General features: G+C 37.5%; 1 protein-coding gene across 5 annotated transcripts in view; it reads right to left on the bottom strand.

Moving 5' to 3' along the window:
- LOC125453113 (mitogen-activated protein kinase kinase kinase kinase 4) overlaps window positions 1–27,754 on the bottom strand; it is a 272,621-nt gene that overhangs the window by 31,302 nt on the left and 213,565 nt on the right. For 3 of the 5 annotated variants that reach the window (XM_048532228.2, XM_059646598.1, XM_059646600.1), the window contains 9 exons: window positions 26,972–27,151; window positions 22,151–22,312; window positions 20,426–20,532; window positions 18,945–19,096; window positions 18,228–18,322; window positions 16,449–16,630; window positions 12,137–12,260; window positions 11,025–11,195; window positions 3,475–3,592 (listed from right to left, as the gene is read on the bottom strand). In XM_048532228.2, coding sequence (XP_048388185.1) covers window positions 3,475–3,592; window positions 11,025–11,195; window positions 12,137–12,260; window positions 16,449–16,630; window positions 18,228–18,322; window positions 18,945–19,096; window positions 20,426–20,532; window positions 22,151–22,312; window positions 26,972–27,151 — 1,291 coding nt within the window. The remainder of the gene's footprint in view (window positions 1–3,474; window positions 3,593–11,024; window positions 11,196–12,136; window positions 12,261–16,448; window positions 16,631–18,227; window positions 18,323–18,944; window positions 19,097–20,425; window positions 20,533–22,150; window positions 22,313–26,971; window positions 27,152–27,754) is intronic. The other 2 variants (XM_059646599.1, XM_059646601.1) reach the window with 1 other exon arrangement.

The raw sequence follows: 27,754 nt of genomic DNA, 5'->3' as shown, positions 1-27,754 counted from the left end.
GACTTTCCAAACAAAAATTTTGCTAAAGTGCCGTATCAAAAGATTACTGCACAAAATAAGTGTTCATCGCATTTGGGTGATATATTAGCATGGACAATAGACCAATTGACCAACAGGAAACAGAATAGGGATAAACAGATCAACTGAGGTTGGAAAGCTATATTAAGTGGAATGTCAGAGCATCAGTGCTAGGGCCCCAACCACTTATAGCATAATTTACTAACTTTGATGCAAGGACTGAATGTATTGCAGTTAAAATTTCTAATAATACAAAGATAGGCAAGAAAGCAAGTTGTGATGATACAAAAAGTTTACAAAAATTTGGCAGATGGAGTTCAGATGATAAATATGAAGTTATCCATTTTGGCACGTTTAAATACAATATCATTTAAATGGAGGGACAGCAGAATTCTTTATGATCTAGGTATCCTCCTATATGATTAGCATGCAGGTACAGCATATACTAGGAAGGCAAATCGAAATTCAAGATAACAAAAAGTGTGGAGCTGGATGAACACAGCAGGCCAAGCAGCATCTCAGGAGCACAAAAGCTGATGCTTCAGGCCTAGACCCTTCATCAGCGAGCTCTCCAGCATCTGCAGTTCCCATTATCTCTGATACAAATTGAAATTCAGCTTTTTTTTTTGCAGAAGGGAATGTGTGATAGAGGAGGGAAGTCTTGCTACAACTGTACTATTGATGAGATCACACCTAGAGAACTCTAGAGTTTTAGGTTTTAACAAGGGATATACTTGTATTGGAAGCACTTTAATGAAGGTTCACTAGAGTGACTCTTGGGATGAAGATGTTTGATACAACAAGTTGAATAGGATGAGCTTATACTCAATTGATTTTAGAATCATATTTCATTAAGATTACTTCATAAAGACTGTTGGGAGGTAAACTCGAGCTAGGGGTCACAAGTTGAAACTAAAAGGATCTGCTGTTTATGACGGAGACAATGTGGAATTTCTTCTCCCAAGGACTGCTAGCCTTTGAAATTCTCTGCCCCAGGCAGTGCTATAAGTTGTGTTATTAGATATATTGAAGGCTGAGATAGACAGGTTTTTTTTGATTTACCTGAGACTTAGAAGTTATGGAGGCAGGCAGGAAAATAGAGTTAAAGCTAGAATCAGATTAGCCATTATCTTACTGTATAGCAGCACAGGTCAGTGACCTGAATGATTTTACTTGTTATGGTCTTATTCTGTAGATGAAGATGAGATCAGTCTGCACCCTAAGTATCTACACAGTCTAAACCCAACAGGCAAGCCATTGCACAAACACAGACTTGAGTAAGCATATAAGTTATATAGCTGAATCCTAAAGGAGGATTTTGGCATGGAACAAAATGGCATTCAGAAAACTGTTTTCTATGATGACAGATGTTGAAATCATAACAGGTGGATTTGAAAGAATTGGAGCATTTACTCTTTGAATAAAACTGACTGCCTCAAGTTGTAAGCTTATCTTTACAATTCAAAAGAAAACAGTTTCAAATTAAATTCTCTTGTTCCATGACTATCTAATCCTAGCAATAGCAATCAAATCAAATAGATTAACAAATAAGTCTGATGGCTAACATGCAAGTATCGAGAGAAAAACTTGTGGAGAAATCAATGGCTTAAATTACAATCTTCTATAATCTTAGGGAACTGGAGATTAGTAAGTATCAGCTCCTTGTAACAAAGGCAGAAAGGCATGAAAATTATTTTATGGATAGGCATAATTCCATTGATAAACTACTGAATTTATAATAATGTATCATTCAAATTATTCAGCACTTGGGAGAAACAGGAGTTCAGAAAATCAGCATTGATTTCTTAAAGACCAACTCATGGTTGATCAGCATTTTAACCTGTCAAATTAATAGAAAGAAAAAGTATTTTATATGGATCTCCAAGAAGCAGTTGATAGCTTCTGATGAGAGACCTATACTAGAGATAATGGCAATGAAATCAATGAGAATGTGGTCAAGTGACTACAGACAGTTGAAGGCTGAATGTTGGAAACAACAGGATACTTTCTTCAGGTGCAAACACTTTGGGAACAGTACTTCAAAGTTTTCTATGCCAGGTCACTTTTAGTCTATTCAGAAATTTTTGTTTCTTTATTCGTTAATGGGAGGAGGACGTTGCTGGCTGGGCAGCATTTACTGTCCATCCCTAATTGCCCAGAGGGCAGTTCAGAGTCAATCACATTGTTGTGGGTCTGGAGTCACACGTAGGCCAGACCAGGTGATGATGGCAGTTTCCCTCCCTCAAGAGTATTAGTGAACCAGATGGGTTTTTCCGACAATCAACAAATGGATTTATGGCCATCATTACATTCTTAATTTCAGGTATTAATTGAATTCAAATTCCACCATCTGCCATGGCAGGATTTGAACCCAGGTGCCCAGAATATTACCTGGGTCTCTGGTTTAAGAGTCCAGCATTAATATCACTAGGCCACTTCCTCCCCCTAATTGAGGGAAGAATTTTGACCTGAGTGCATATATTCACTTTAAAGGTGATTCACGCTAATAGGACATTTAAGGAAATGCAGAGTACGTATGATTTGGCAGACAATGACATGGAAAAAAAAGTGCTAAACTTTGACAAATTCTTTGCACAGCCTCAGGAGAAACGATGTCACATCTTGGAGACATACAGAAGAGGCTGACTAGGAAGATACCAAGGATGACAGATTTCAGTTACGTGGAGAGTTTGGACAAAATTTGCTAAAAAAAGATCCTAAGTGTGAACAGAATTGCACTTACAACCAATTTAGAATCATCAGTCAGGCTCGCAGTGTGGCACACTTGGGTGTATTGGAAGTTACATATATTAACACACAGAGGCCCGTTTCTTCGCAGACAGAAAGAGCATATACACTCAAGCAGCATTTTCACAAATCTGTCTTTCCTCTGAATCTCAGAGGTTCATACATGATAAGGTCTTCCAGAACTGGAAGGCAGTGCTGCAAATGGACACCAGGGCGTGGATTACAGATCCCTGTAGCGACTGTGCACAAACACACCCTTCTCCAGAATGAATGGTCACTGGATCCAAAACGTTAGCTCTGCTTTCTTTCCACAGATGCTGCCAGACTTGCTGAGACTTTCTAGAAATTTTTGTTTTTGTTTCTGATTTCCAGCATCTGCAGTTCTTTGGCTTTCTTATTGTTTGGGCATTGAAAGGTGGTCAATTACAGATAGGAGGTGTCCATCCAGACATTGTCCACCTTTTTCTCCAGAGCAGTTTAAAGGTAATGTCTTTGCCTTTTTCACTCCCTCTAATTCATATTAATAAATCCAAGACTTCTTAAAATATCTTTTACATGCCCAAACCCTCTCGAGGACAATGGGGGTAAGTTTCTGAAATTTTAAGATGAATACTGCAGCAGATCCTTCTAATTGCATTTCCTTTACAAAGTAAATTACAGTCACTATAATTTTATATCATGGCAAATGCACTGCATTTTATCACTTACCCATTGAAGATATAGTGGTCCCACTAGATGGGGATATTTGCAATAATCGGGGATCTATAAATGGTGTGAATGATGAAGATGATTTGTGTTTCTGGAGTGTATTTCCTGCTGACGGGGTCTATAATAGGAACATTCAATTGAAGTGAATTAAAATTAGAAAATGCAAAAGACAGAAGACAGAATGCACTCAAGAGAGATCCATAGTAATTTGAAATTGAATATTTCTGCACTTAGTCTTTTTACATATATTACAGCAAGCATTTATAGGATCAATTTACCTTTAAAGGAAGTTAATTTTGCACTAAATTATCACAATTCTGTAACTTTCTAATGTTACGAGTTAAATGTTGAGTCTATCTGTATCACACAAACCAACACTAAATGGATGATTACATTCTTCAACTTAGCATATAAATGAAAAAGCGTACGGTGAATTCTACACAGAAGAACATACTTTTACATTAAAATGTACTAACTTCAAAGTTAAGTTGTACATCATAAATAAACTAAAATATTGCAGCTAAGGCGAAAACAAAACCCTGGCCACCGTATTTAGAAATCCAAAGTAACATTCCAATGGTTCTACAGTCAATAGCTTAATGTAATTGAGACTTAATAAATTTAAATCAAACACTGACTAATATTTCCAAATGTAATGCTGTGTTACCCATTTATCAGTTTCAGTGTCATTTTTGGGTTAATGAACATTTTAACAATGCACAACTTCAAATGATACGTCCAGCTATTTAGACGCTGGAAAAAACAATGATAAAGCAGGTTTGGCAGCATATGTGGAGAAAGAAACAGTTAACATTTTAGGGTTGTAATTTTACATTAAAATTGGTCCAAAGTCAGAAGTGTATTAGGTTATGAGCGAGCCAAAGCAGAAAGGTAATGCCAGCAAACAGATATGAAAAAGAGAGAGGATAGCAGAGACTAGATGATACATGGGTGGATGATCCAAATAAAATTGTAGTAATGAAACAAACTACGGAACAATAGATGTGTCAACAGTTGATATGAACAGCAAGATGATAAATAATTGGCAGCTGAAAACAAAGCTGATGGAGATAAGAAAAAGAACAAACTAGTGAAGAAAGTAAAACAAAATGGAGGCAGAGGTTACCACCTAAAATTGTTGAAATTAATGATGAGTCCAATGGTTGTAAAGCAAGAAGCCAAAAGACGGAGTGCCTTTCCTCAAGTTTTGATTAGAGCACTGCAAGAGGCCAGGCAAAAGGTGAGAATGGAAAAGTTGAGGAGTATGAAAACTGGTGAAATTTGGTCTCCCCAATATGAGTACCAGATGGTAGTAGTGAATACAGTGTAGTAAATTGAAAAATGAACAGGTAATCACTGTTTCATCTGAAAAGAGCATTTTGTTTCTTAAACCGAGAAATGGAAGGAGGTAAAAGGGCAAGATTTGTATTTCCTGAATAAATACTTACTTCATAAATAGGAAAGAAGGGTTGGGACTGACTACAGACCGAACCATGGCATTGCAGAGTGAATGCTGAAAGGGAATGGAGCTGGAACTGAATTTGGTAATGGGATCATTCTAGAAGCGGCGTCAAGGCAGAGACTGATCTGTCAAATGCAGAGGCTGCTGGGACCAAAGATGTACTCTATCACGGCTCTGGGAGGGAATGGGTAAGTGCACAAGTGTGTGGAATGGAACAGAAAAGCTTGGTGTACCTTGTCAAATAAGGCAGGGAAGAACGTGAAGTTGAGGCAAAAAGGACCAACTTGGAAAAATCTGACCTTAGTAAAACCCTCAGCTTCATTCTCTTACCCACCACCTTGATAACCAAGCTCAGCACAATGCCAGGTTGCTCTTCATTCATATTCTTTTGACGGTACGGGGTTGAACCAATGAACTTGGCATTAGTAGCACCTCATTCTAATTCATTAGTAGCACCTCTGAACTAACCAGCCAGCAGCAGTAATAACAGAGACTTCTCAAGAGTATGGAAGGAGTGGGCTAAAAATAGCCACCTCACCTGTGATATTCATATGAAGGCCTGAAATGCACCTTTGGGGTGAAACAGTGGTTTCCTTCTGCTTTTTTAAAAATTTAACATATTGTAGTTACTGCCCATAATATCGTCTACTCTACACTGGACAGCATAAACGCAGACTGGATGCCTACTTTGTTGTACAACTCTGTTCCAAGTCCTTTTTTTCAGTCAACAAGTACGACCCTGAGCCCATTGGTGCTTATTATTTTAAGTTGTCACTTCACACTCATGCTGATATTTCTACCTTACCCATGTGTTGTGTTGTAATGAAACTCAAGCATGCAGAAGAACATCTAATATTTCAATCAAACACTTCACAAGCTTCTAGACTCAATATGAAATTCAACAATTATTGATTGTAATACCAGTCCCAAATTTATTTGATTCTTTCACCCCCAGATTTTTCCCTTCCTCCTTTCTCTCCAGTTTCCTTTTCCTGTGCTCTTGAACAGTACATATTCAGGATTCTGCCATTCATCCCATCTCTAGATAAACCTTCCATTTCTATATTTGCCCCAAAATAACTCTTTGACCTTGTATAATTAAACCTTTTATCATTTAACTTCCTCCTCTCTCCACTTCATCACAGAACTTCTTTTATGTTATTCTTCTCACACCCATTTTGTTCAAAATTTAATACATTTCTAACTTTTTCCAGTTCTAATGCAGATGTGTAACACTAACTCTGCTTCTCTCTCTGCACAGATGTTGTCCATGTGCTGAACATTTCTAGCATCCACAGCATTTTGCGTTTGTGAAGGGACTTATGAACATCTGCAGATTCGACCAATATTGTATCAACCACACAATTTGTGAATAATGAAAAAAAAGCGCTACTGCATTTTAGGATTTTGCTTATTGAAAGTCTCCAAAGTTAAATTAGTTTACACTTTACATCAACAGGTTTTAAAGTGGAAAGAAGCAGCTCACTTATGAAAGGGGCACATGATTGTATAGTAACTAGTTTAAGTTTATATAGTTCAAATCAAACCTTCAAATAAAACAACTGGTTAAAGACTGACTATAATTGCAGGCACTAAAAACAGTTCTGTAAAAGAAAAGGTCAGCTGCTTGTCATCTTATATTGATTATGAGGAATATTGAATGCCTTATGAAGTTTGCTGCTACGCCTCATTTCCAATGCAAATTGCATGATTTTGCACAATTAAATTTGCAAGCATAATTAAACGCAACTTTTCAGAAATGTATTCAAGGCATTTCATATTTTATAAGTTTGCACGTTGTAAGTAATAGAATGAAAATCTGTAAAATTAATAAGTCGTTTGAAGACCAATTGAACCAATACATGTACCATATATCACTTCAAAAAATGCCTAAAGGGATATTTGGCAAACAGGAAAAAGCTACAAGAAACATCACTTTTTAGTCCTATGAATTTTCCATGCAACCACATGGAGATTATTTTGTATGTATATATAAAAATAAAGATCTGGATTAAATTGTATGCTGCTGCTGCCAAGTTTACCCAATTACTGCTCAGAGCACACTGAACTAATGAGCAAGAAAACAATGTATTCACACTTTCCTGAACTTCTCATTTACATGGTACTACTGTAAACAGTGACTTTCTAACTGATACCTTGAACATTACCAAATTAAAACACTAAGTTAATGCCTTCCAGTCTTAAAATAGTTATCTCTGCTTGTAAAATCTAATTTAAAAAGTCAAATTGCTTATTTTTCCAATGTTTTTCATTATATGAAGACCAATGCCATTTAGAAAGAGATCTTACTAGAACTCAACTCCAACGATGTGCTGGACCAGCGATGATGTACATATTTACAACAACAATACTGCTTAAACACTCTGGGTTGCATTCATGACAGTCAGGTCCATCACATTTGATCCAAAATTCCTCCATATTAAACATCACATACACTTTGGACCAAAATCTATTTCTTACCAATATTTTTACTTTAACTTTTAATTTACACAAAACAAAATTATCAAGTCAAGTCTTCCAAAGTTGAAATTTCAGTCATACGTTCTACTTTGCAGCAAAGGAACTGCCCCATTTTCACAAAAATAACCCAGAGATATCCATACGAATGGGAGAGATTGACAGGGAAGCTGCAGGGTGAGAGTCTAGTGAGTCAGAGAGAGAAGAGGCGGCAGGATCAGGTTAGGGGAAGGTGAAACTTCAGGCCAGAAGTGGTAGAAGGTGGGAGAAAGAGAGGCAGGGTGGGGCCAGAGGTTGCCAAGGAGGTAAGAGAGGAAAGATGAGGACTGGTTATGTAGCAGGGAATATGAACTTATCAAATGAAACAAATCCATTTATGGTGTATATATAAAATCCTTCAAGAAAAATGGGTTATTTTTGCAAAACTGGAGAATAACATTATCATTACAGTTAACCCTCTGAGTACTGAATGTCTTTCTTATTAAGTATGTATACTTCCAAAAGTACACTGAGGAAACGTTTGCATGTTAATATAGCAAAGCTAAATTGAACAATTTATTATATAGGATTTAATACGAGAAGCAGGCCATTCAGCCCAAGTGGTCTATGTATTTAAACTCAACATGATAACTTTCCATCAATTTAATCTCACCTTTGATTGAATCTTTTAGATTTGAATTTCAGACATATCTACAGAGCCAAATAATACACCGCAATTTCAGGGGGAAATAAAAAGTCTAACCAACTAAATTGTGGTGCAGAAATGTGACTGCAGTGATCAAAGGGTTAATATTGCTTTGCCCTACCAAAAACATACAAGTCTGATTGCAGAAGCACAAAATGTATGAAAGATGGTTAAACAAGAAATGAGAATATTAGTTAAATGAAATGAAATGACAATGATACTTCAAAACGCAAATAAAACTTGCCAGTTTAATGCTTATAAATATTAGGATGACTATTCTAAAATGGACTATAGAAGATTGTGATTGAAACAGCACTGATGCTTACCTAGTCATCTTTTCTCAGCCAAATAAATGCATCCTTTTCTTTGTTCAGCAAACCCGTGTTCACTTTGCCTCCACCCATTATATTGTTGTAAAATTACCTTGGTGATCTATTACAGCTGAAATTTTTTTCTCTCACAAGCACCAACTATCATAGTGCCAGTTTCCTTCGTTTGCTAGTTGGTTGTGGAATGAGCAGACGTTAGTGTAAAGGCACCATACCTAACTCGAGATCAATTATGGTTAAATGGAACCCAAAGCAGAATAAGTAATCTCTGATCACTTTTGCATTCTAAAATAATTGTCCCTCAGAATCTCCAACCCAAATAACGGCATTGTTCTATGCTGATTGAATATTTATTAGAAAATACAAAACTGATGGATTCATGAGAACTTTAGTACATTGTTCCTTGCATACTTTAATCTTACAAATCCTTTACTGCACAATAAATCAAACCACGTACTACTGGCAAAATTGAGGGAGTAAATTGCAGGTAACCTGGGCTTTCGGGTAAATCATTCAATGAAGCGAGATCTGGCACATTACGCTGCCAAGTGATCTGTACTGGGGCTTCAACCTTTTAGCTAATACATGAATAACTTGGATGTATAAAGAAGTTTGGATAGCAAAACATTCAGATGACAGAATGTACCATAAGTTCTATCGATAGAAACAGAATGTTACAAATGGATCTGCACAGGAATTGCATTTGTGGAGACAGATGGGTATCATGCAACAAAGTCCTAACGTCATCTACTTTGAATTCAAGAAAGTGAAACCAGAATATTTTCTTGAATGCAAGAAACTAGCAACTGAGGAGCATAGGATTTTGTGGGTTTGTGCGCAAAAATCACTAAAGGATAGTGGGTAGGTACAGAAATGGGATGCTGGGCTCTGTAAAGTGAGGAAGATTCTCGTCAGTTACATAGAATTCTCACCTTGAGTACTGTATTCAGTTTTGGCACCAAACTAGATAACTTTGAAAGGCGCATATTGCAAATTCACTATAATTATACTAGGGATTTAAAGGATAAATTGAGAAGGGCAAGCATATCATTGAACTGCAGCAGTCAAAAGGTAGCTTAATTCAATTTTTTTTTAAAATCAAGAAACTAGGCTGCAATAATTTATGTCCTCTAATGGAGAAATCCAGAACAACTGGCAGTCTCCACAAAAATTTTGAATCAGGAAATGGATGGGAGAGGAAACACAGGAAAATTACTATTTGCAGGGATGTGGTATTAAGCAAAGGTTTGGACCTGTGGGCTGACAGGCTCCCATATCCTGATGGACCTCATCCTAGATGGGGTGGGCAGACAAGAGGGGAGCAGGCCAAAGGGCGAAAAAGATAAGGGGCGGACAGAAGCAGAGAGATGGAGACAAGCAGACACACATTAGAGGAAAAGGCAGGGTGCAAACAGGGAGCAGTAGAGGGGGCTTGGGAACAGGGAGAAGGAAAGAAAGGAAGGAGAACAAGGATGGGACTGGAGAGTAGGGGCAAGGATGGTGTGGCAATGGGGCAGGAGAAAATGATGAAAGAGCATGGAACGTGGTAATGTGGGAAATGGGGTAGGAGGGGGGGATTTTAAGAGGTGGGTAGCGGAGAGGGAGGAAAAGGAAGAGAAGGTGATTGGAGGGGGAACTGAGGCATGTGCAAGAATGACACAAGATTTTCAATTTCTGCCTCATTTGGCGGGAATAATGGGATGGAGTAATTTTGGGATGCATGCATGAAGCAATCAGGCTTATTTTAAACCTTTTGTTATTTTATGGGGCTTTAATTTTTAAAATGTCTTAAAGCTTGCAACAAAAACAACTTATTTTAATGCTTACTGACTGCAAACATTGAATTGAGTGTTTTCCCATTATGTAACAAGGTGAGATTGCATTAACTCACAGCTCCAATGATACAATGCCTTTGAAATATCAGGATGTTTTACCTTTATAGTTATATAACAGATGGATCAGGTCATGAATTGAAGGAGGGCATGAATGAGAAATTTTGATTCATGTAAACAACTATTTGTCATTCTGCTGAATAAAATCCAGCTTACTTTCCCCAGTAAGATCTAGACAAGCACATGGGTAATTTGACATTACATCAGCTTCACCATTTTTGTTCACAATTGTATCACAGTTAACTGGAAATCTGCAACGAATGATAAATTACCATTCGTGAAGCCTGAGTGTGCCAATCACATCTACTGCCGGGATAGGATATTTCTGAATTAGTTGTGTTTGTTACATTTCATGTTCACGTCCTTACAAAAAATACATTTAGAAATTCAAGCCCAATTCAAAACTCTGAAAATCAAATTAGTCAGCTTTCTTAAATTGATGGCAATAGTGAACATCTATTCTACTGAAGCTTTCTTCCATTTTACAAATCAAACTTAATAATATTCATTAACTGGCAAGTTTTGGAATCAAAACATTCTACCTTTGTAAGAGGATTTAGTATTTTAGACAACAGCAGTGTAGAACTGACAAACACTGAAAGTTAAAGATGAGAAGCATTGAAATTGACTGGAGTGCTGTTGTGACTAACTAGTTTACAGGAGTGGTATGCCAGAACAGCAGCCGGCTATCGTGTCAAACATACCTCATTAGTAGTGAGTTCGTCCTGGGGCAGCTGAGGGGACATGATGGGAGACTGCTGGCTGGTAGGGGAGGTGGAGGAATGGCTTTGCTGTATGAGATCTGGCAAGAGGTGAATGCGGGTTGCAAAGCCATTACTCTCATGGTGGCTGGCACGCTTTAATTCACCTGCGCTCTGTAGAAAAAACAGGCATACTTGTCTTGCTGAAGAGTTGCTTGAATACCTATCACCCTAACAGTTAATTGGCAGAAGAGTTAATGCAAAGTTGGATTTTGCAGCTTTTATCTCAGCACAACTAGTTCTAACAAGCAATTAAATTTGGTATAATTTGACAAAACCACTTCAATAGATAAGCACTTCACATTACTCCAGGCAGAACAAAGACTAGTTATAAATTCAGCAGTGGCTTCAATTAAAAAAAATTGCATGATACCTAAATCCTAAAGCTCTTCTCAGATGGAAATGTAAGATGTTAATTTGATCTAAAGCATTATAATACTCCAAAAGTGACAAACATTACAACATGAATTTGATGTGCTGTTGGGTAATTAATAATCTAAATTTCTTGTAATAACTAACGTAATGGAATTTAAAGAGAATGTAGTATGGAGAATCAACATGTTATTCTGTAAATGTTTCCATTTTTGTAGCAATGCTGCTTAATAGAGTTAAAAATGGAATTACCTGGCTACAGCTACAAATGTGAGGTTTTAGTGCTTATTAAAAAAAAAGTCTGAAGTTAGAGTAAAACACTTGCATGAATGATGGCTTACAGACAGGTTAGTTTAATTTAAAAACAAAATGAACTGGTGTCAAACTTTAGTAGTGAACATTACGCATCTATCATTTTTCTCTGCAGTCACTTCCTGTCCATCTAAACTCAAGGTTTTAACTATTATGATGGACATAGTAACACATGCAAGACAACTACAGTGAACAGAAGAAATAAGAATATCTTTTGTGCTAAATAAAAGAAAGGAAAACTATACTGAAGAACTGATAAATTTATATCAATTGCTAAGCTACGAACATGAAAAATAGCAGAAAACATATATAAAACTGCTCAATAACAGTTAAGAGACAAAAGGCAGATCTTTCTGCACGAAACACGGTACCTGTCGAACAATTAAAGTGCCATCTTTAGAGGGAGTAACAGGAGTTTCAGTCAGCAGCTCCAGATCATCATGAACAATCATTGTATTCACAGATTCAGTTTCGCCATTGCTCAGCTTTGAAGGTCTGATAGATAAAAATGTAGACATATACAGCATGTAATTCTGAGACAGTTTTGGAAATTCAGGTAAATTGTGAAGTCCAATTTGAAGCTCAGACCATTTAAAGTCAGTCATACGCCAAACCAACGTGCAACAACATTTCGACGTATTTTGTTACACCATATTAATGCTGCAATGTCAGCAAATATGAAAAAGATGCTACGCAATAAAAAGGCAGTCAAAGGAAATTTGAGTCCATGGGGAAGATTTTCAGTGGAGTTCGGTGCATTGGCTGAAATTGTGAACTACTTCTTTGCATCTGTTTTCAAGAGGAATGTGCTGCCAGTGTGGCAATAAAGGAGGAAACAATCGAGATATTGGAAGTATAAACGGAGATAATACCACCCCATGTGATAGGATACGTTCTACATTACAAATGAAGGAAAAATTAAAATTGTAGAGGCATTGGCCAGAATCTTCCAAAACTCCATAAATGTGTGTGAAAGAGGACAGGGAGAAGGGTTTTTTCAAACTGCAGTAATGTTGAAACAGTTAAAAGGAGGAGGAGGAAAAATCCTAGCAACTACAGAGCAGTTGGCCAAGTGCTAGTATTGGGGAAGTTTCTGCAACAAGCCAGGAAAAGATTCACTGACATTTGAAAAAGTACACACAGTCTGTGAAAGTGAGCAAGGATTTGTTAAAATCAAATATTGTGTTTGACTGATTTGATTGGGTTCTTACAGTAGATATTGGGGAGAGTTTGTTGAGAGCGATATAATTGATATTGCTTACACGCACTTCCAAAAGTGTGACTAAGTACGTATATTATATTGGGGGGGTGGTGGTGGGGTGTTCTGCTATAACGCTTCGTTATGTTTCTGTCAATATCCTGCTTTGAAAATTGCGCTTTGGAAATAAAGCGTCCAATGGGAATAGGGGTTGGGACAGATCACCGAAAAAAAACTCACTCAAAAATTCTTCAAAAGACTAACACAAAGGATAGCACAGTTTGAATACATGTTTAATTCTTATCTAATAATGAAATAAAAGTACATGTAACACGTTATCTTAGAAAAGTGTCAAGATAACTTGATGGGGAGAAGGCTTTTGAGGTTGTTGCTGTTGTTAATGCAGGGGTTGAGAGTCATTATCATCACCCCCTTCAGGTGCAAATATAGTTTTAGGGTTAGGGAGAAAAATAGTTAATCCAGAAATTGGTGGGGTGGTTCATCGTCTTCTGATTGTTTCTTGGTGGCCGGCTTAAAAATGACATCATTGTTATTGTTATATATTTTGTTATTGCTGCTTTGCCTTTTTACTTCTTTCATGAAGATGCTGGCCAGAGGGTGCCAAATAAGATCTTATTCCACAAACTCCTATCCTGCTGCATTCTGCATTGTAATCATTGTCCCCTAAGAGCTGCAACAGCTTCTCAATTTCCCTTAGAATAGAAGGAAAACGGAAGTGGAATGCTCTCATGGTGCTGCATCCTGGACTTCATCTTCTTCATCTCCAGCTTCCACATCCCCCTCAGTGACAAGGTGTTGCAGACAGCTGCAGAGGTCTTCACAGTGGGAGTCAAACAGCTCTTCAACATCCTCAGTCTCCACTTCTTCAAATCCAACTTGCTTTGCAAGATCACACAAAGTTCTTTGATTCTTGGGAGCTCCTCTGACAGAACAAAGGTTTTAAAACTCAAAAAAAATCTGGCAGAAGCTTCCACCAAGCAGCATTACTGACATTGCTCAGGCCTCCATGATAATATCAACTGTATTCTTGATGTTAAAGCTCTTCCAAAATTAAAGAACACTGTCCCCTCAATGGCTGCAACCAGCCTCTTAAATGTGCGCCTTTAACAATAAGCTTTAAAAGCTGCTTTTGCACCCTGGTCCATGGGTTGAAGGAGAGAGGTTGTGTTTGGGGGTAAAAATAGCACTTTGATGCTTGCAGAAAACTCACAAATGATGGGAGGATGGCTTGATGCACTATCCAGGATGAGGAGAATCAAAATCCAAATTGCTTTTCCTGCAATAGTTTCTGAAAACATCTTCCTAAACATCAACATTAAGGTGACCAATGGAAGCGCATTATAGCCAACACAAGTTCACATTTTAGAAATAGTGTTCCCCTATTCATCAATGACATTATAGCCACTTCTCATTGCCAGGATGTGCGTTTTGGTAGAACCCCCTCTTTTATGAAGTTATATGAGAGATTTGCGATCAAAATTAAGGTAGTGGGATTAAAAGAACAGCAGCAAAAGTGGAGATGCAATTGGATAAGGATCATAAAGCAGAGGTTATTTGAGGATGGTGGCACGCCTCACAGGGCTAGTGCACTGGACATCATGTCCCCAGTATTCATAGAGACATCACAAAAGTTTAAATATTGATCTACGTATTCAAAGTCAGCAATTTACCAGTCAGATATGCCCAGGCAACACACAACAATCACCTGATTTCCAAAGTAACAAGAATGATTATTTGTTACAAATAGTTTAACTGTAGTTAGAAACCATGAAAAGTCAACATTCTACTCGGATAGTTAAAATTCAAAGTCCCAATCTAACTGAGGCTTCGGAAGCAGGATCCTGAGCTGAAATATCAGCTTTCCTGCTCCGCTGATGCTGCCTAGCCTGCTGTGTTCCTCCAGCTCCACACAATGATACCTTTCTCTGAGAGGAACCTTTCTCTCGCCTGGAATTTCTGCTCTTCAATTTCTCTTCTTCAGGTACTTTCACTTCATGGGTGGCACAGGTGACTGGCACATTAACTGTAAAGTTTCTTAGCTATTGGTAGAAGTTACAGCTTACTGCAATTGATGAATGAAAATAAATTGGCTTTCTGAAGGCATTAGGTACTTTACTTGAGAGAAAGACATGCCACAGTTAGTTGGATGGTTAGCTTGTGATGCAGAATAACAAAAACAGAGAGGGTTTAATCTCTGTACTTGGTGCGGCTGCCAGGAAGGTCTCTCCTTTAAACGAAGGGCATAGTTTAAGGTGAGAAGGGAAAGATTCAGAAGGGACTGGAGGGGCGACAATTTCATGCAGAGGGTGGTGTGTATATGGGACGAGTTGCCAGATGACGTGGCGGAGGATATAAGTGCAACATTTAAAAGGCATCTGGATAGATAGGAAGGCGTGAAGAGGGATCTTGACCAAATGCTGGAAAATGGGACTAGGTCAGTTTAGGATGAGTTGGACAGAAGGGTCTATTTCCATGCTGCATAAATCTATGACTCTCCCCTCACTTCAGGTGTGGTGACTCTCAGGTTAGACCACCACCAGCCATTTCTCTAACAAGAGAGCAGCACTATGGTCTTGTATGCAAATTTACCTTCGCGCATGCAGAGTTCAAAATGTCAAAACTGAAATGTAATAAATTGGTGAGGCTATAGAAGAATGTAGACTGAAGACACAAATGGCCAGACATAGGCTAAATTTACTACAGGAAACCGTGAAGTGAGCTATCATTTCCTTCCATTCTTCACACTGAAATGTAAACCGAACTATAGAATTTCAATAATGTTAGGAACACAGTAACCTGGGAATGTATGCATATTAATAACTGAAGTTGGCTCTGCTTTAACACAATGTTATTCAATAATTAATTCAAAGGTCTCAATTTTGAGCACTGCCTTCCCCGGAAATGACTAACAGAACTGTACCATGTGCAGTCAATGCAGAAAACGAGTTTGGTCTCCTCAGGACAGAGCAGATCAAAGGGAGATATTAAAAAATATTCAAAGGTTTTGATAATTTATGTCCACTTGTCTGTTTTCTGTGACATGTTGGTCAGTAAGTAGACATCACAGATTAAAGCAATGGACAAAAGAATCAGGGAAATGAATTTCTCCTCATTTTCCACAAAGAAAAGGGTCATGGAGGTGGATTATATACAAAATTTCAAAAACCATCCAGCATTTATTCAGGGGACTAATTTGTGTTTGTGCACAAAAGACCGGAGTGTGACTTTTACAAGAAAACAACCAACAGCAAAGGCCTGAATGACCTACTTCTCTGCTGTAAGTTATCAGAATATTCTAACTAAGTTCCTATTTAAAAAAAACACTGGCAAAGAACGGCGGCGTTAGAGACATACAAAATAACAATTCTGCCGAGTTTCACAGGACCTACGTTTAGAGCACTTTCAATTCATGGTACAAGTCACACAAATTATCTTCACCGTTGTTGGTAACTAAGATTACATACACTGCCTGAGCATCATCTGACATTGGTCCGGTTTCATCTGTCCCTTCTTGTTCCAGATCCTCATCTTCTTCATCAGTAGTTCCTGATTCATCACTTGATGAAGAATAATCTGTAACTTTTTGAGGAGGTCGAACATCATCTACAGCTCGAAGCTCTTTAGCCAAAGCAGCAAGATCCTGAAACTAAGAAATTAGGTCACTGGTCAACTATTTAGGCTAAATGTTTATGCTGAACAAAAACAATGACAATGGCATTTTAAACAATAGACTATGAAACTGTTAAAAAGCTGCAAAATATATTTCATGCCAGTTTCAAATTTTACCGCTGTACATAATATGGATGTTCTTGTTGAAGTAAAATATTGGAAGAACACCACTTCCAAGACCAGACACTTTAACATTGCCATAAATTAAGCAAGCAATAAACCAGCCAGCCAACTGAAATGTAGAGGTGAAGGAGAGGCAACAGTAGCAAGAAGTCTTAATGTAAATGAATTCAGGCAGTAAAAGGTATAAATGCAACTTAGAAATACATGAAATCTGATTTGATGCTAAAATATTCTAAAAAGGACAGATGAAATAAAAAAAAGACAATGGCATTGAACTTAAGTTTAAATTTATTCAGAATAGGCCAAAATTATTTCACACAACAGTCAAACTGAAAATTGCAGTCTTCAACCAGATGCACATTCCACCGTAACTATTAGTTATAGCGGCCAAGGAAACCAACTTTTCAATGCAAGCATTTTTTTTTAAATGAAAAATTCCAAAAAAAATCTATAGTCTTGATTTACATTAACTTCATCCCATTTCAGCCAGCATCAAAAACAATATTATGCCTAAGTCAGCATGACTTGATGCAGCTTTCTCATCAATTTGCTGCACTCTGCACCATTCCAAAAGTTACAACCATAAATGACTGGTGTAAACAAAATATCTCAAACAATGTAAAGTCATAGGGTTCAAGGTGAAACATTTATTTCATTCAAACAAAATATTTATTTTTCACACCTCTCTTTACTATAAGTCAAACTTATTGTATCCCTATATCTTCAATCTTTGATAAATAGTCATCCTCAATGAAAATATCCAAAGGAATCAAATGTTTGCTATTAAATTTAGAATTTACTAACTCTAATGTTTTGTACTCAAAACTGTTCACATTTCAGTAAATATGGTTAAAATGTTGCAGAGTAAGAAACCAACACACGCATGATCCAAAAACTCAATTGTTCACTAAATATATAGCCTGGAACCCCACAAAAGCATACACATGACTTTTAACAAATAAATCAATTTGGGCAACTAAAAATGCAAGCAAACACAAAACTGCTAAAATGGCATATCTTACCACATCCCCCTACAACATTCAGCAACCCATGAGAGGTCATGTGATTGAGTCATGAGCCATCATTGGTCAAATCAACAGGATTGAAGGGGAGGAGAGAGAGAAGAAAAAAACCACCATAAACAAACAAATTTCTACCATATTATTTTGTTTCTAAAAAGAGGAAATATATTTGCTAATACACTTACTGTAATAGTATTTGTGATAAATAATTTCATTATCTGTCTTTCAATATCCAACTGGGAGCATGCAAATCCATAAGCATGAATTTAAAGAACCAGATGTGCCATAAATGTAAATTTAAAAAATAAAATTTGTCTTTAATTTGTATGACATTTATTCAAGAAATTGAACATTAACTTTATATGGACTGCAGTTTGGAAAATGTGAAACATGAATCTACAAGAAAGTAAGTGAGCTTTAAAAGCTTACAGCTGGTCTATTTGGCCTGAAGTCCTTTTTCTCCTCTGGTTTCTTGTTAAGATTATCATGGCGTTGGGACGGTGAACCCTCAGACTTTGATGATGCTGTAAAGAAAATATTTAAATAAAAAACCGAAGTACTGAAGCACTAAAATTCAAAATTTCTCAGTGAGCACAAAACCTGTAAATTCCAAGCAGCCAAAGGCACAAAAATGACATTAACTTACATTATAATAACAGATTGAAGATCATGCAGATTTTCAAATTTGAGTCTGGGCAAGGTTAGTGTCACAATATACAGTTAAATTATTGCTGATTTTTAAACTTTTGCTGTACTTGTCTACATATACTTCACAGGCTGATATAGTGGCTTACACTGAATGCAATTATTGTGTTGTCAACAACATTAACAATAAAAAACCGTTTAAAAGTATGACTACTTTTGAAAGAACTAATTTTCTTTGCATCCAAATATTAATTGCTAGAGGGCCTCCAGTATTATAGTAACTTGCAGTGGACATCTACAGGTTTATTCTTCAAAGTAAAATGTGTATTCCCATGTTTGTATAAATAAAATCAGTCATCTGAAAACTATATCTATTTTCACTTGGTGAACTTTTCACCCTCTTCTTTAAAATCAATACGACCAATGGAATCTGGTCTTCAAGGAAGCAGACAGCAAAACAGTGTACAATGCACGTAAATAATTCAGAAAGGAAAATCTCACATCGTAGCCTGTAGCGTTCACCAGATCCAGTTTGAGAGCCAGGATGAGATCCTGGCTGTGAGCCAGAGTTGCTAGAGCCTGAGGAACTGCCACTGCCTGGTCTTGGTACGAGTTTCTCCACCCTCTCCCACAACAGTCTGGGCTCTATATTGCTACAGAAAAAAGTTATTTAAATAAAGAGCTTCAGCTCTTCGCAGGTGGCCTGTGCAACATAATATCCATAAATTTTAAAAAAACAGTCATAGTTAGAATACAACTTTTAGGTCATTAAGATCACACAAAAGGAGGAAAGATTGTGCACTAGAAATTGAAATATTTAGTTAGTTCATTCTTTGATAATAGTTAAAAACTCCCAGACCGCCTGTAGAATTAAACCCACTGATACTGCACCATCTATACCAATTCTCTGTCTGTGAATGAGACTCTAAATGCAGTACTTTATGATACAAAAACAAAACACTTCAAATGCTGCATAACTGAACCCTTCCTACGCACTGAAATCCAAATGTTCACAGATTCCCTAATATTTGGTATTTCTTGAGATTGGGAAAACTAAAATAAAATTTATTTATTTTTAAATTTTCCTGGTCATAAATTTTCTTCTTGCAAATATATCCTCTCCTTACTTCTCCCTCGTGGATGCTGTGTGTGCCGTTCAAACTAGTACCTTGTGATGAGTTACCAAGGGTCATGATATGTACTGCCCAGCAGAGGGCAAATGGATAACTAAACACGGCAGCTTTCAGTTTACATCTTTTGAGCAAGACAAAACGTGCAAAAATTATAGTCACTATTTGCTACAGATTTTCCCCTGTGGTAAAGTTGTTAACTCTAGTGAATATCACCAACAAGCAATTTATTGCAACAATTTATTGTCAAGGGAATTAAAGGCATCAATGACATTCTATCTATTTGTCAACATCATTGTTCTGCTTCAGGTTAATTTATGCTAATTTTATTTTGTACTTTTTCCTTTCCTTGGATCTCTGTGCAAATTGAAATTAGCATTGTTATGACTTAATGAATTCACAATTCCTTTTTATTGACAACTGATGAAGAAACTTACACGTGCTAACCGCACATTAAGGCAATAGACAACAACGTGTACAGCTGGATGAAGACAGCAGGCCAAGCAGCATCAGAGCAGCAGGAAAGCTGACATTTTGAGTCTAGACTCCTCCTGCTCCTCAGATGCTGCTTGGCCTGCTGTGTTCATCTAGCTCTACACCTTGTTATCTCAGATTTTCCACCATCTGCAGTTCCTACTATCTCTGAAGCATGTCATGGTAATTAGTTTAGAGCAACTCATTTTCCTCTTTAGAGAAAGAAATGGAAGCTAGTTACAAAATAGCCTGTGACTGAGTTCTGTATGCTCTAAGTAGTAATAAGAGTACGGTCATGTTTCACTCATGTCTGTAAGCAGATTTTCTCCATAATTTTTTCCCCTGCTTTAAACTATTAAATATAGAGTTTATCCATACCTCGTGGAGCTTTTTGGACCACTTTGAACAGTTGGTTGACCACTGCTTTGCAATGGAGAATCCCGACGAGACAGCACAGGGGATCGAGGTGTGGCTCTCATTGGAACCTTAAAGCGACAGAAATATTCAAAATGCTATCCAAACTGGTAAAACACAAATAACATTTACCTTTAATATTTAGGGAACAGATTCCAAACACCAAGGTCAAGTTTATTGTGGTCATTGGTGGAATGTGCAAGAATTGGTGAAATTAAAATTTTAAAAACTGTTAAAAATATGAATCAAAAAGATGGAATCAGGATGCCTGAAAACACTATACTATGAGGTCTGCCATACTCAAAATTAACAGAAGGATTTTTAAAAATGATCTAGCTTCATTTCTCAGTAACAGGTGCTATAGATACTAAAATTAAAACACAACTTTGTATTATTAAATACTCAACTATTCTTGTTTAACATAAGACAAGTCATTTTCAACTATTTTTTCCAATACCATAGTGGACTAATTTCCAATAAGTTTTCAATTATTACAAAATTACGAAATTTTATTTTGAAAGATGTTAGCTCCAGTAAATTCTGGAATTGTAGGAGATGGACAGTTGTTTACCGCCAGTTTGAGGACCAGAGTTCAATTCAAACTATTCTGACATTCAAATTAATGATCGCCATTTTTGTGAATCTACTGTGAATTCTGTCTGCCCTTACAGAATTGGTACGAATAATCTTCAAATACGAAGATATTACAATTCTAATGGGAAATTCATTCAGTAGCATTTGGTGTTGAGTACTGTACTTAAGTCAAGAAGACAATAACTTGATGAAATCCACACTGATTGTATTTTGCTAGGTGCTAACAAAGCTAGAAATTTGAATACAGAATTCATAATAAAACCATGACAACTCTATAACATAATGAAATTCGGCCTCAGTAAGAGATACCAAATCAGGTAACAGGAATATTGTTAGGGAAAGTAATTTATAAGCCTGACAATCAACACATATATCCTTCTTTCGAATCCTTACCCTTTGAGGCACTTGGCGACTTCCTGTTATATCCCAGAACTCAGCATATTTTCTATTACATTTTATGAAATCATTTCACCATGCAGCCTGAGATACACAATATCCTCTAAGAAGGATAATCTACTTTAAATGTCATTGTCAGAAAATCTACTCAAAGTAAAATGCAATTTACTTTCTTAAGTGGTTTTCAGGTAGTTAAGTGAAGTGGAACATCAGAAGTCATTAACTGTCCAGAATCCAGGCTAATTTTAATCAGTATGTGTTATTGGAACAAATTAACCTAGAATAAAAGATCAGGCAATTCCAAAAATAACATGGATATGGCAGGAAAGCAACTTTTTTTAAAAAATACAGAAATGCAAGAGGGCCCAACAACACTGAAGGAGCCCCAATATATTTCCAAGTCAGGGAAAATGAACAGCTTGCAGGGGAACTTGCAGGTGGTGGTATTTTCATGCATCTGCTGCCTTTGTCCTTCTAGATGGTGGTGGTTGTGGGCTTGGATAGTTCTGTCTGAGGAGATTAAGTGAATATCTGCAGCACATCTTGTAAATGGTACACAGGGCTGAAGCTGAGCGTCAGTAGTGAAGGAATTAATATTTGGAAATTTTTTTAAAAAATAAATCATCTAATGTGTACAAATTACCCCCCTCAGGTAGTGTGTCATATGTCTTAATGTATATACTGCTTTTGATTCTGTACCTGTGACTCCATGGGCCTTTGCATTGCAGCTGGATTGGATTCAGAACTTCCATTAGAAAATGATTCTGATCTAGAAGGCACTGGAGGCTCCAAAATTTTGCTATTCTGTTTTGATTGTGCTTGAGGTGAACCCTGGTTACTCTTCTTGAACCTTTCATCAACCTGGATATAAGATTAAAATTTAGTACATGTATTCCCAGAGAAATCATTCTGATAAAATCCAAATGTCACATGAGAGATAATTAAGCATGCTCAAATTCCCTGGAGGCTTAGCATATTTAACATATGTGCTGCTCCATCACGTAGATTGAAAGGCACAGTGTAATTTGAGTTAAGTAACCACAAAAAGGTAAAATAAGTGATAGGCAGGGATATCACTGGGATGGACAGGTGAGTCTGTAAAGTGATGTAGTATAATGCAAAATGTGAAATCAACCATTTTGGTTTGGAAAATGAAAAGGCATATTTTTTAGAAGCGAGAGGCAGTTGTAAATGCTGGGATACAAAAGGTCACGTGTACCCTTGTACACAAATTGAAGTTCATCTACAGGTGCAGCAAATAATTAGGAAAACAAATGGCATGTCAGCTTTAAAGGTGATCACAGCATTAGAGTTACAGATGTCTTGTTACCAATAAATAAAACTTTAATGAGACCATACTTGGAATAGTGTGTTTTGGTCTCCTTACCAAAGGATATACTTGCCTTGGAGAGCATGCAAGAAAGGCCCATTGGACTGATTCCTGGGATGACAGGCAATGACAAGAAATTGAGTAGATTGGCCTTTTTCTCTGGAATTAAGAATAGAAACGAGGAGTAGGAGTAGGCCATTTGGCCCTTCAAGCCTATTCCACCATTCAATAAAATCATGTTTGATCCTCTGTTTGAATGCCCTATTCCCACCTTTTCTCCATATCCCTTAATGCCTTGTTCTTCTAAGTGCTTGCACGCATTGAGCCAAAAGTTTCAGGGTGTAAACTCACCATTTAGCCTCCTGGAACTCCTATCCCAGTTATAAATGATCAGCTAATGAGGGTCAATCATTGTTATTTTAAACAATATGTACTCTGGGCATGTTAAAATGGCACTGACAGCCATTTCACTGCCATAACGAAGACCCGAACACAAAAATTTATTCATTCACGGGATGAGGGCATTGCTGGTGAGGCAGCCTTTATTGCCCATCCCTAATTGCCCAGAGGGTAGTTAAGAGTCAAGCACATTGCTGTGGTCTGGAGTCACAGGTCAGCCAGACCAGGTAAGGATGGCAGTTTCTTTCCCCAAAGGACTTTAGTGAGCCAGATGGGTTTTTCTTGACAATTGACAATGGATTCATGGTCATCATTAGATTCTTAATTCCAGATATTTTTATTGAATTCAAATTCCTCCATCTGCTGTGGCTGGATTTGAACCTGGATCCCCAGAATGTTATCTGGGTCTCTGGATTAACAATCCAGTGATAATACCACTAGGCCACTGCCTCCCCCTAATCCAGACAAAAGTGTGGAACATTGCATGCATCGGACATGTCCAATCAAAAAGCTGGATAAACCTAATCTTGCTAGCTATCGAGCTTTTAGAAAACTAGAAAAGTGACAAAAACAGTCATCAGTGATGTCAAATAACAGACTCACCACCTGACCTGGCAATAATTTATGTAGGATTGAGTTATATTTCAATGTAATTGATTTAATTTTGCAACTGAAGAATTAAATTATGTTCTGTTTGATTGTGGTTAAACATATGCGTAAGGAAGAACAGTCATAAAGTCCAGATCAAAAGTAAAGTTGACAGTTTTATTACTTTCTTGATGTCCCAAGTTAATGTAAACATAGGCTAACAAATAACATTTGCTTGGAGGTATAAAACTTTTACGCAAAGATAGAGCTATGTTTTAAACTGGTTTAGTTTTGTAACTAAAGTACATAACAATCCTACGTAGGTTAGATTTGTATGGTTACTTTGAACTTTAACGCATTTTAAATACCAACAATTATGGTGGAACCATACATCATTCTTTTAGTTAAGTATTGATAGGATTTGGAATTTTACAGACTACTTAGACATACCAGTTTGGACATGTCAAAATGATATCGAATAATTAGGTGTTGATGCCATATACTCTAACAGATGCACAAACAGCTTCACTGATGCCAGAAAATGAACATGCACAAGCACATAAATATTCCAGTTACAACTGCATTCAAGGCTGGGATATCTGTGACAATTGACTTAATTCCTGACTAACCAAAGTCTGTCCACCATATACAAGGTATCAGTCAGATATATAATGGAATGCTGTCCACTTGCCTAGATGACGGTACTTCCAACACTCAAGAAACTCAATACCATTCAGAGCAAAGAATCCTGCTTGATCTGAACCCCGCCACCACCTTAAACATGTGCAATGTCCAACTTCAGAACACTGTCTGAATATGTACAGTCTGCAACATTCTCTAAAATATTTGGTCAAGTTTCTTCCACAGCACCTACTTAACCCATGATCTCTGCTTCCACAGAAGTCCATGGTAATGTCACATGGTACAACTGGTCACAAAGACCCACCAGAATCAAGGTTTAATTTTATGAAAGGATAGGAGGGTAGGAAGACAGTGGGGAAAAAAAACACAACCTAAAAAAGTTTCATACTGTATTAAGCTGCTCAACCCAATGCCTAGACTGTGTTGCACTAAGTTCAGCCAAGAAATTGGCAGTGATTCTTCAACTGGCTTCAACAATTTTGAAAGAAAGAGAGAGAGAGGGAGGAACAAATTAAAAAAGAATGAAGAGCCTGGCTTCTCGCCAATATCCAATAGCTTATCCTGGAATTACACAGCGAACAGAGAGCTGTGGTGGTGTTGTATTTGAATTGAGTGTTGACTCTCAATTTCTCGCGAGGAAAGCCCACTGGGAATGTCTTATATAGTTCATCAAACAGCAGTTATATGTAAAAAAAAAACTTGTATTTATGTAGCTCCTTTCATGACTTCTGAAACCTTCAAAATTCTTGGTATGCAATTAAATACTATTTTGAAGGGTAATCACTTTTGCAATGTAGGAAACAGCAGTCAACTTGCATAAAGCAAGGTCACGAAGATACAATAATCTGATTTTGAGATACATATTGAGAGATAAGTATTGGCTGTGATGCCAAGGATTATTCTGCTGGTCATGTCCAGGTGGTAGACTGGTTCTCACGTCCAGAGAGGAGACTGGTTCTCATGTCTCAGTTCAACATCACACTTCAACATCTCTGGCATATAGTACTGGAGCGTCAAATGAAGACTTGAACTCACAACCTTCTGACCCTCAGAGATAACAGTGCTGTCAACTGAGCCACATATAATATCATAAGGCAGAAGAAAAATTAGTTTTGAGTCTGCCATCTCACAAGTCAACAGTGGCAATAAGCTGGGGATGGCGTTTTTCAGTTCAGAGTCAGATATCCACCCTCAGCTGGGAGAATATTTTATCCTCATGAACTGCCACACTGAACAGTAGCTCTGTAATCCCAGCAGCATCAGGACTGAGATTTCCATTGTTGAGAATGCAACTAGTCCCAATGGAAGGAGAATCAGGCCCAACTTCAGAGGCCACGCAAACATTTTGGGACAAGTCAGACACTAGGGGCACAATTGGGAGACAGAGGTCTGACCTTAGGGTGTACGCCTCATTGGAACACAGGGATTTCCCCAATGGCAGTACCTCCACTTTCTTACCCGATAGTAGCTCACATGGTCAAAGCTGCCAGGCTACTCATCTTACCTCAACTTTCATTGCCTCATGAAGTAGCAGTGAGCCCAACATAACATGGGAGTTACTTTGGGTCACGCAAGAAGACCACCCACTTTATTCCTTCGAAGGCCAGTAGGAGTAACAACTTGCAAATGGTAAAAAGTAAAACTGACAGAAGCTAAAGATGGAATTGGAAGTGCGGTGTTAATGATTCACATACGTACAGATAAATCTATGGAGTCATTTTGAAGAATTATCTACTTTCAAAACAATGAATCATCTTTCATCTAAAAATTTAATCCTAATACATTTTGCTTATTATTACAGCAGGTTTCAGCTTTTATACTTCTAACAGATAGTTCATTCCTATCAATTTGGAGAATACAAATGCATAGTCAGTAACATTCTGATTACAGTGGTTTGAGAAGTGTGTTTATTTCCTTCTTTTTCTGAGCAGTGCTTGTACAGACAGACCCAGGTTACAAGTGGGTTCTGTTGCTGAGTATGTTCGTATGTCGATTTGATTGCAAGTCAGAACACAGTCCAGTCCAGTACCCTTTGCAAGGGGGGCATGGTGGCTCAATGATTAGCAATAGTGCCTCATGGCACCATGGACCTGGGTTTGATTCCAGTCTCAGTCAAATGTTTGTATGGGGTTTGCATATTCTCCCCAGGTCTGCATGGGCTTCCGCCAGGTGATCTGGTTCCTCCCACAATCCAAAGATGTGCAGGTTAGGTGGATTGGCCATGCTAAATTGCCTATACTGTCCGGGATGTTCTTTGGAGGGTCAGCACAGACTCGATGGGCCATATTGCCTCTTTCCACACTGTCAGGCTTCTAAGTATGAGCAGATGTTTGCGTGTTAGATCCTTAAAAATTAACAGCAATGTAGGATCTCATTCGTAAGTAAAGTGTTAGTCAGTTGGGGACCCTATATTTTAAACTTATTTCCAGTAGAGAAGTAGGAAGTAATTGAAGTTAGATAATAACACCCAGCTGATGTCAATTGCAATGCCTAAAGTGTTTGAACATCCTTCTGCCAGCCGACTTTTACGACAAACATCTGATGAACATCACTCCTCTTACCTCTCTATTTCTATCTGTTGCTTCAAAGTGAGATTTAGGGTCTGGTGCCGGGTAAGGTTTATTCCTTTCTTGCTGTCTGTGATCATGTTGGAGAGATAGAAGGTAAGCTTGCTCCTGCTGTAATTGACGCTGCAATCTCTCAGCCTGTCGCTGTTCTTCCATTTCACGCCATTTGTACTCCTATAAGAAAATGGTACAGATACTAAGTTACAGTTTCTAATTTATAATGTGGCTTGTAATATGATAGCATTACAAATTCCATAAAAACAGCATGTAACTAAGTTTTCACAGTGGCTGAAACACCTCATTAGACAACTTATATACTTCAAAGTCACCTAAAGCATAATTTACACCGCAGCCATGAATTTACAACAGTTGTGAATGTGCAGCTGGATCACAGAGAATGTTCCTAGTGCCAGCCAAAGGCACTGTCTCAAAAATTATGATATGACATCAATAACTGGCTGTGAATTAGAAAATTCACATCCAACTTCCACCAAACAATGGCTTCAAATTTTCTGCTGAGAAGAAATTCAAGCGCACATATCAAAAAATAACAGTGCTATATACAACCCAAGCTAATGTGGTGGTGGTGGAATTTTAATTCAGGAAAATCACATTCAATTTCAGATACACCCATTTTGATAGGCTGTGTTTTTTTTACAAAAGGCTTTGATTTTGAGGATCAAAATTATGATACCACTGCGAGCATCACTGCAAAATGTGGAAAAGACTTTGAACAAATATTTTGTGCCAGTCTTCACACCAGAAGACACATTAAAC

This window comes from Stegostoma tigrinum, chromosome 6, assembly GCF_030684315.1.
Source record: "Stegostoma tigrinum isolate sSteTig4 chromosome 6, sSteTig4.hap1, whole genome shotgun sequence".
Taxonomy (NCBI): Eukaryota; Metazoa; Chordata; class Chondrichthyes; order Orectolobiformes; family Stegostomatidae; genus Stegostoma; species Stegostoma tigrinum.
The sequence above is the reverse complement of the archived record's forward strand: the minus strand, read 5'-3'. Positions and strand labels throughout refer to the sequence as shown.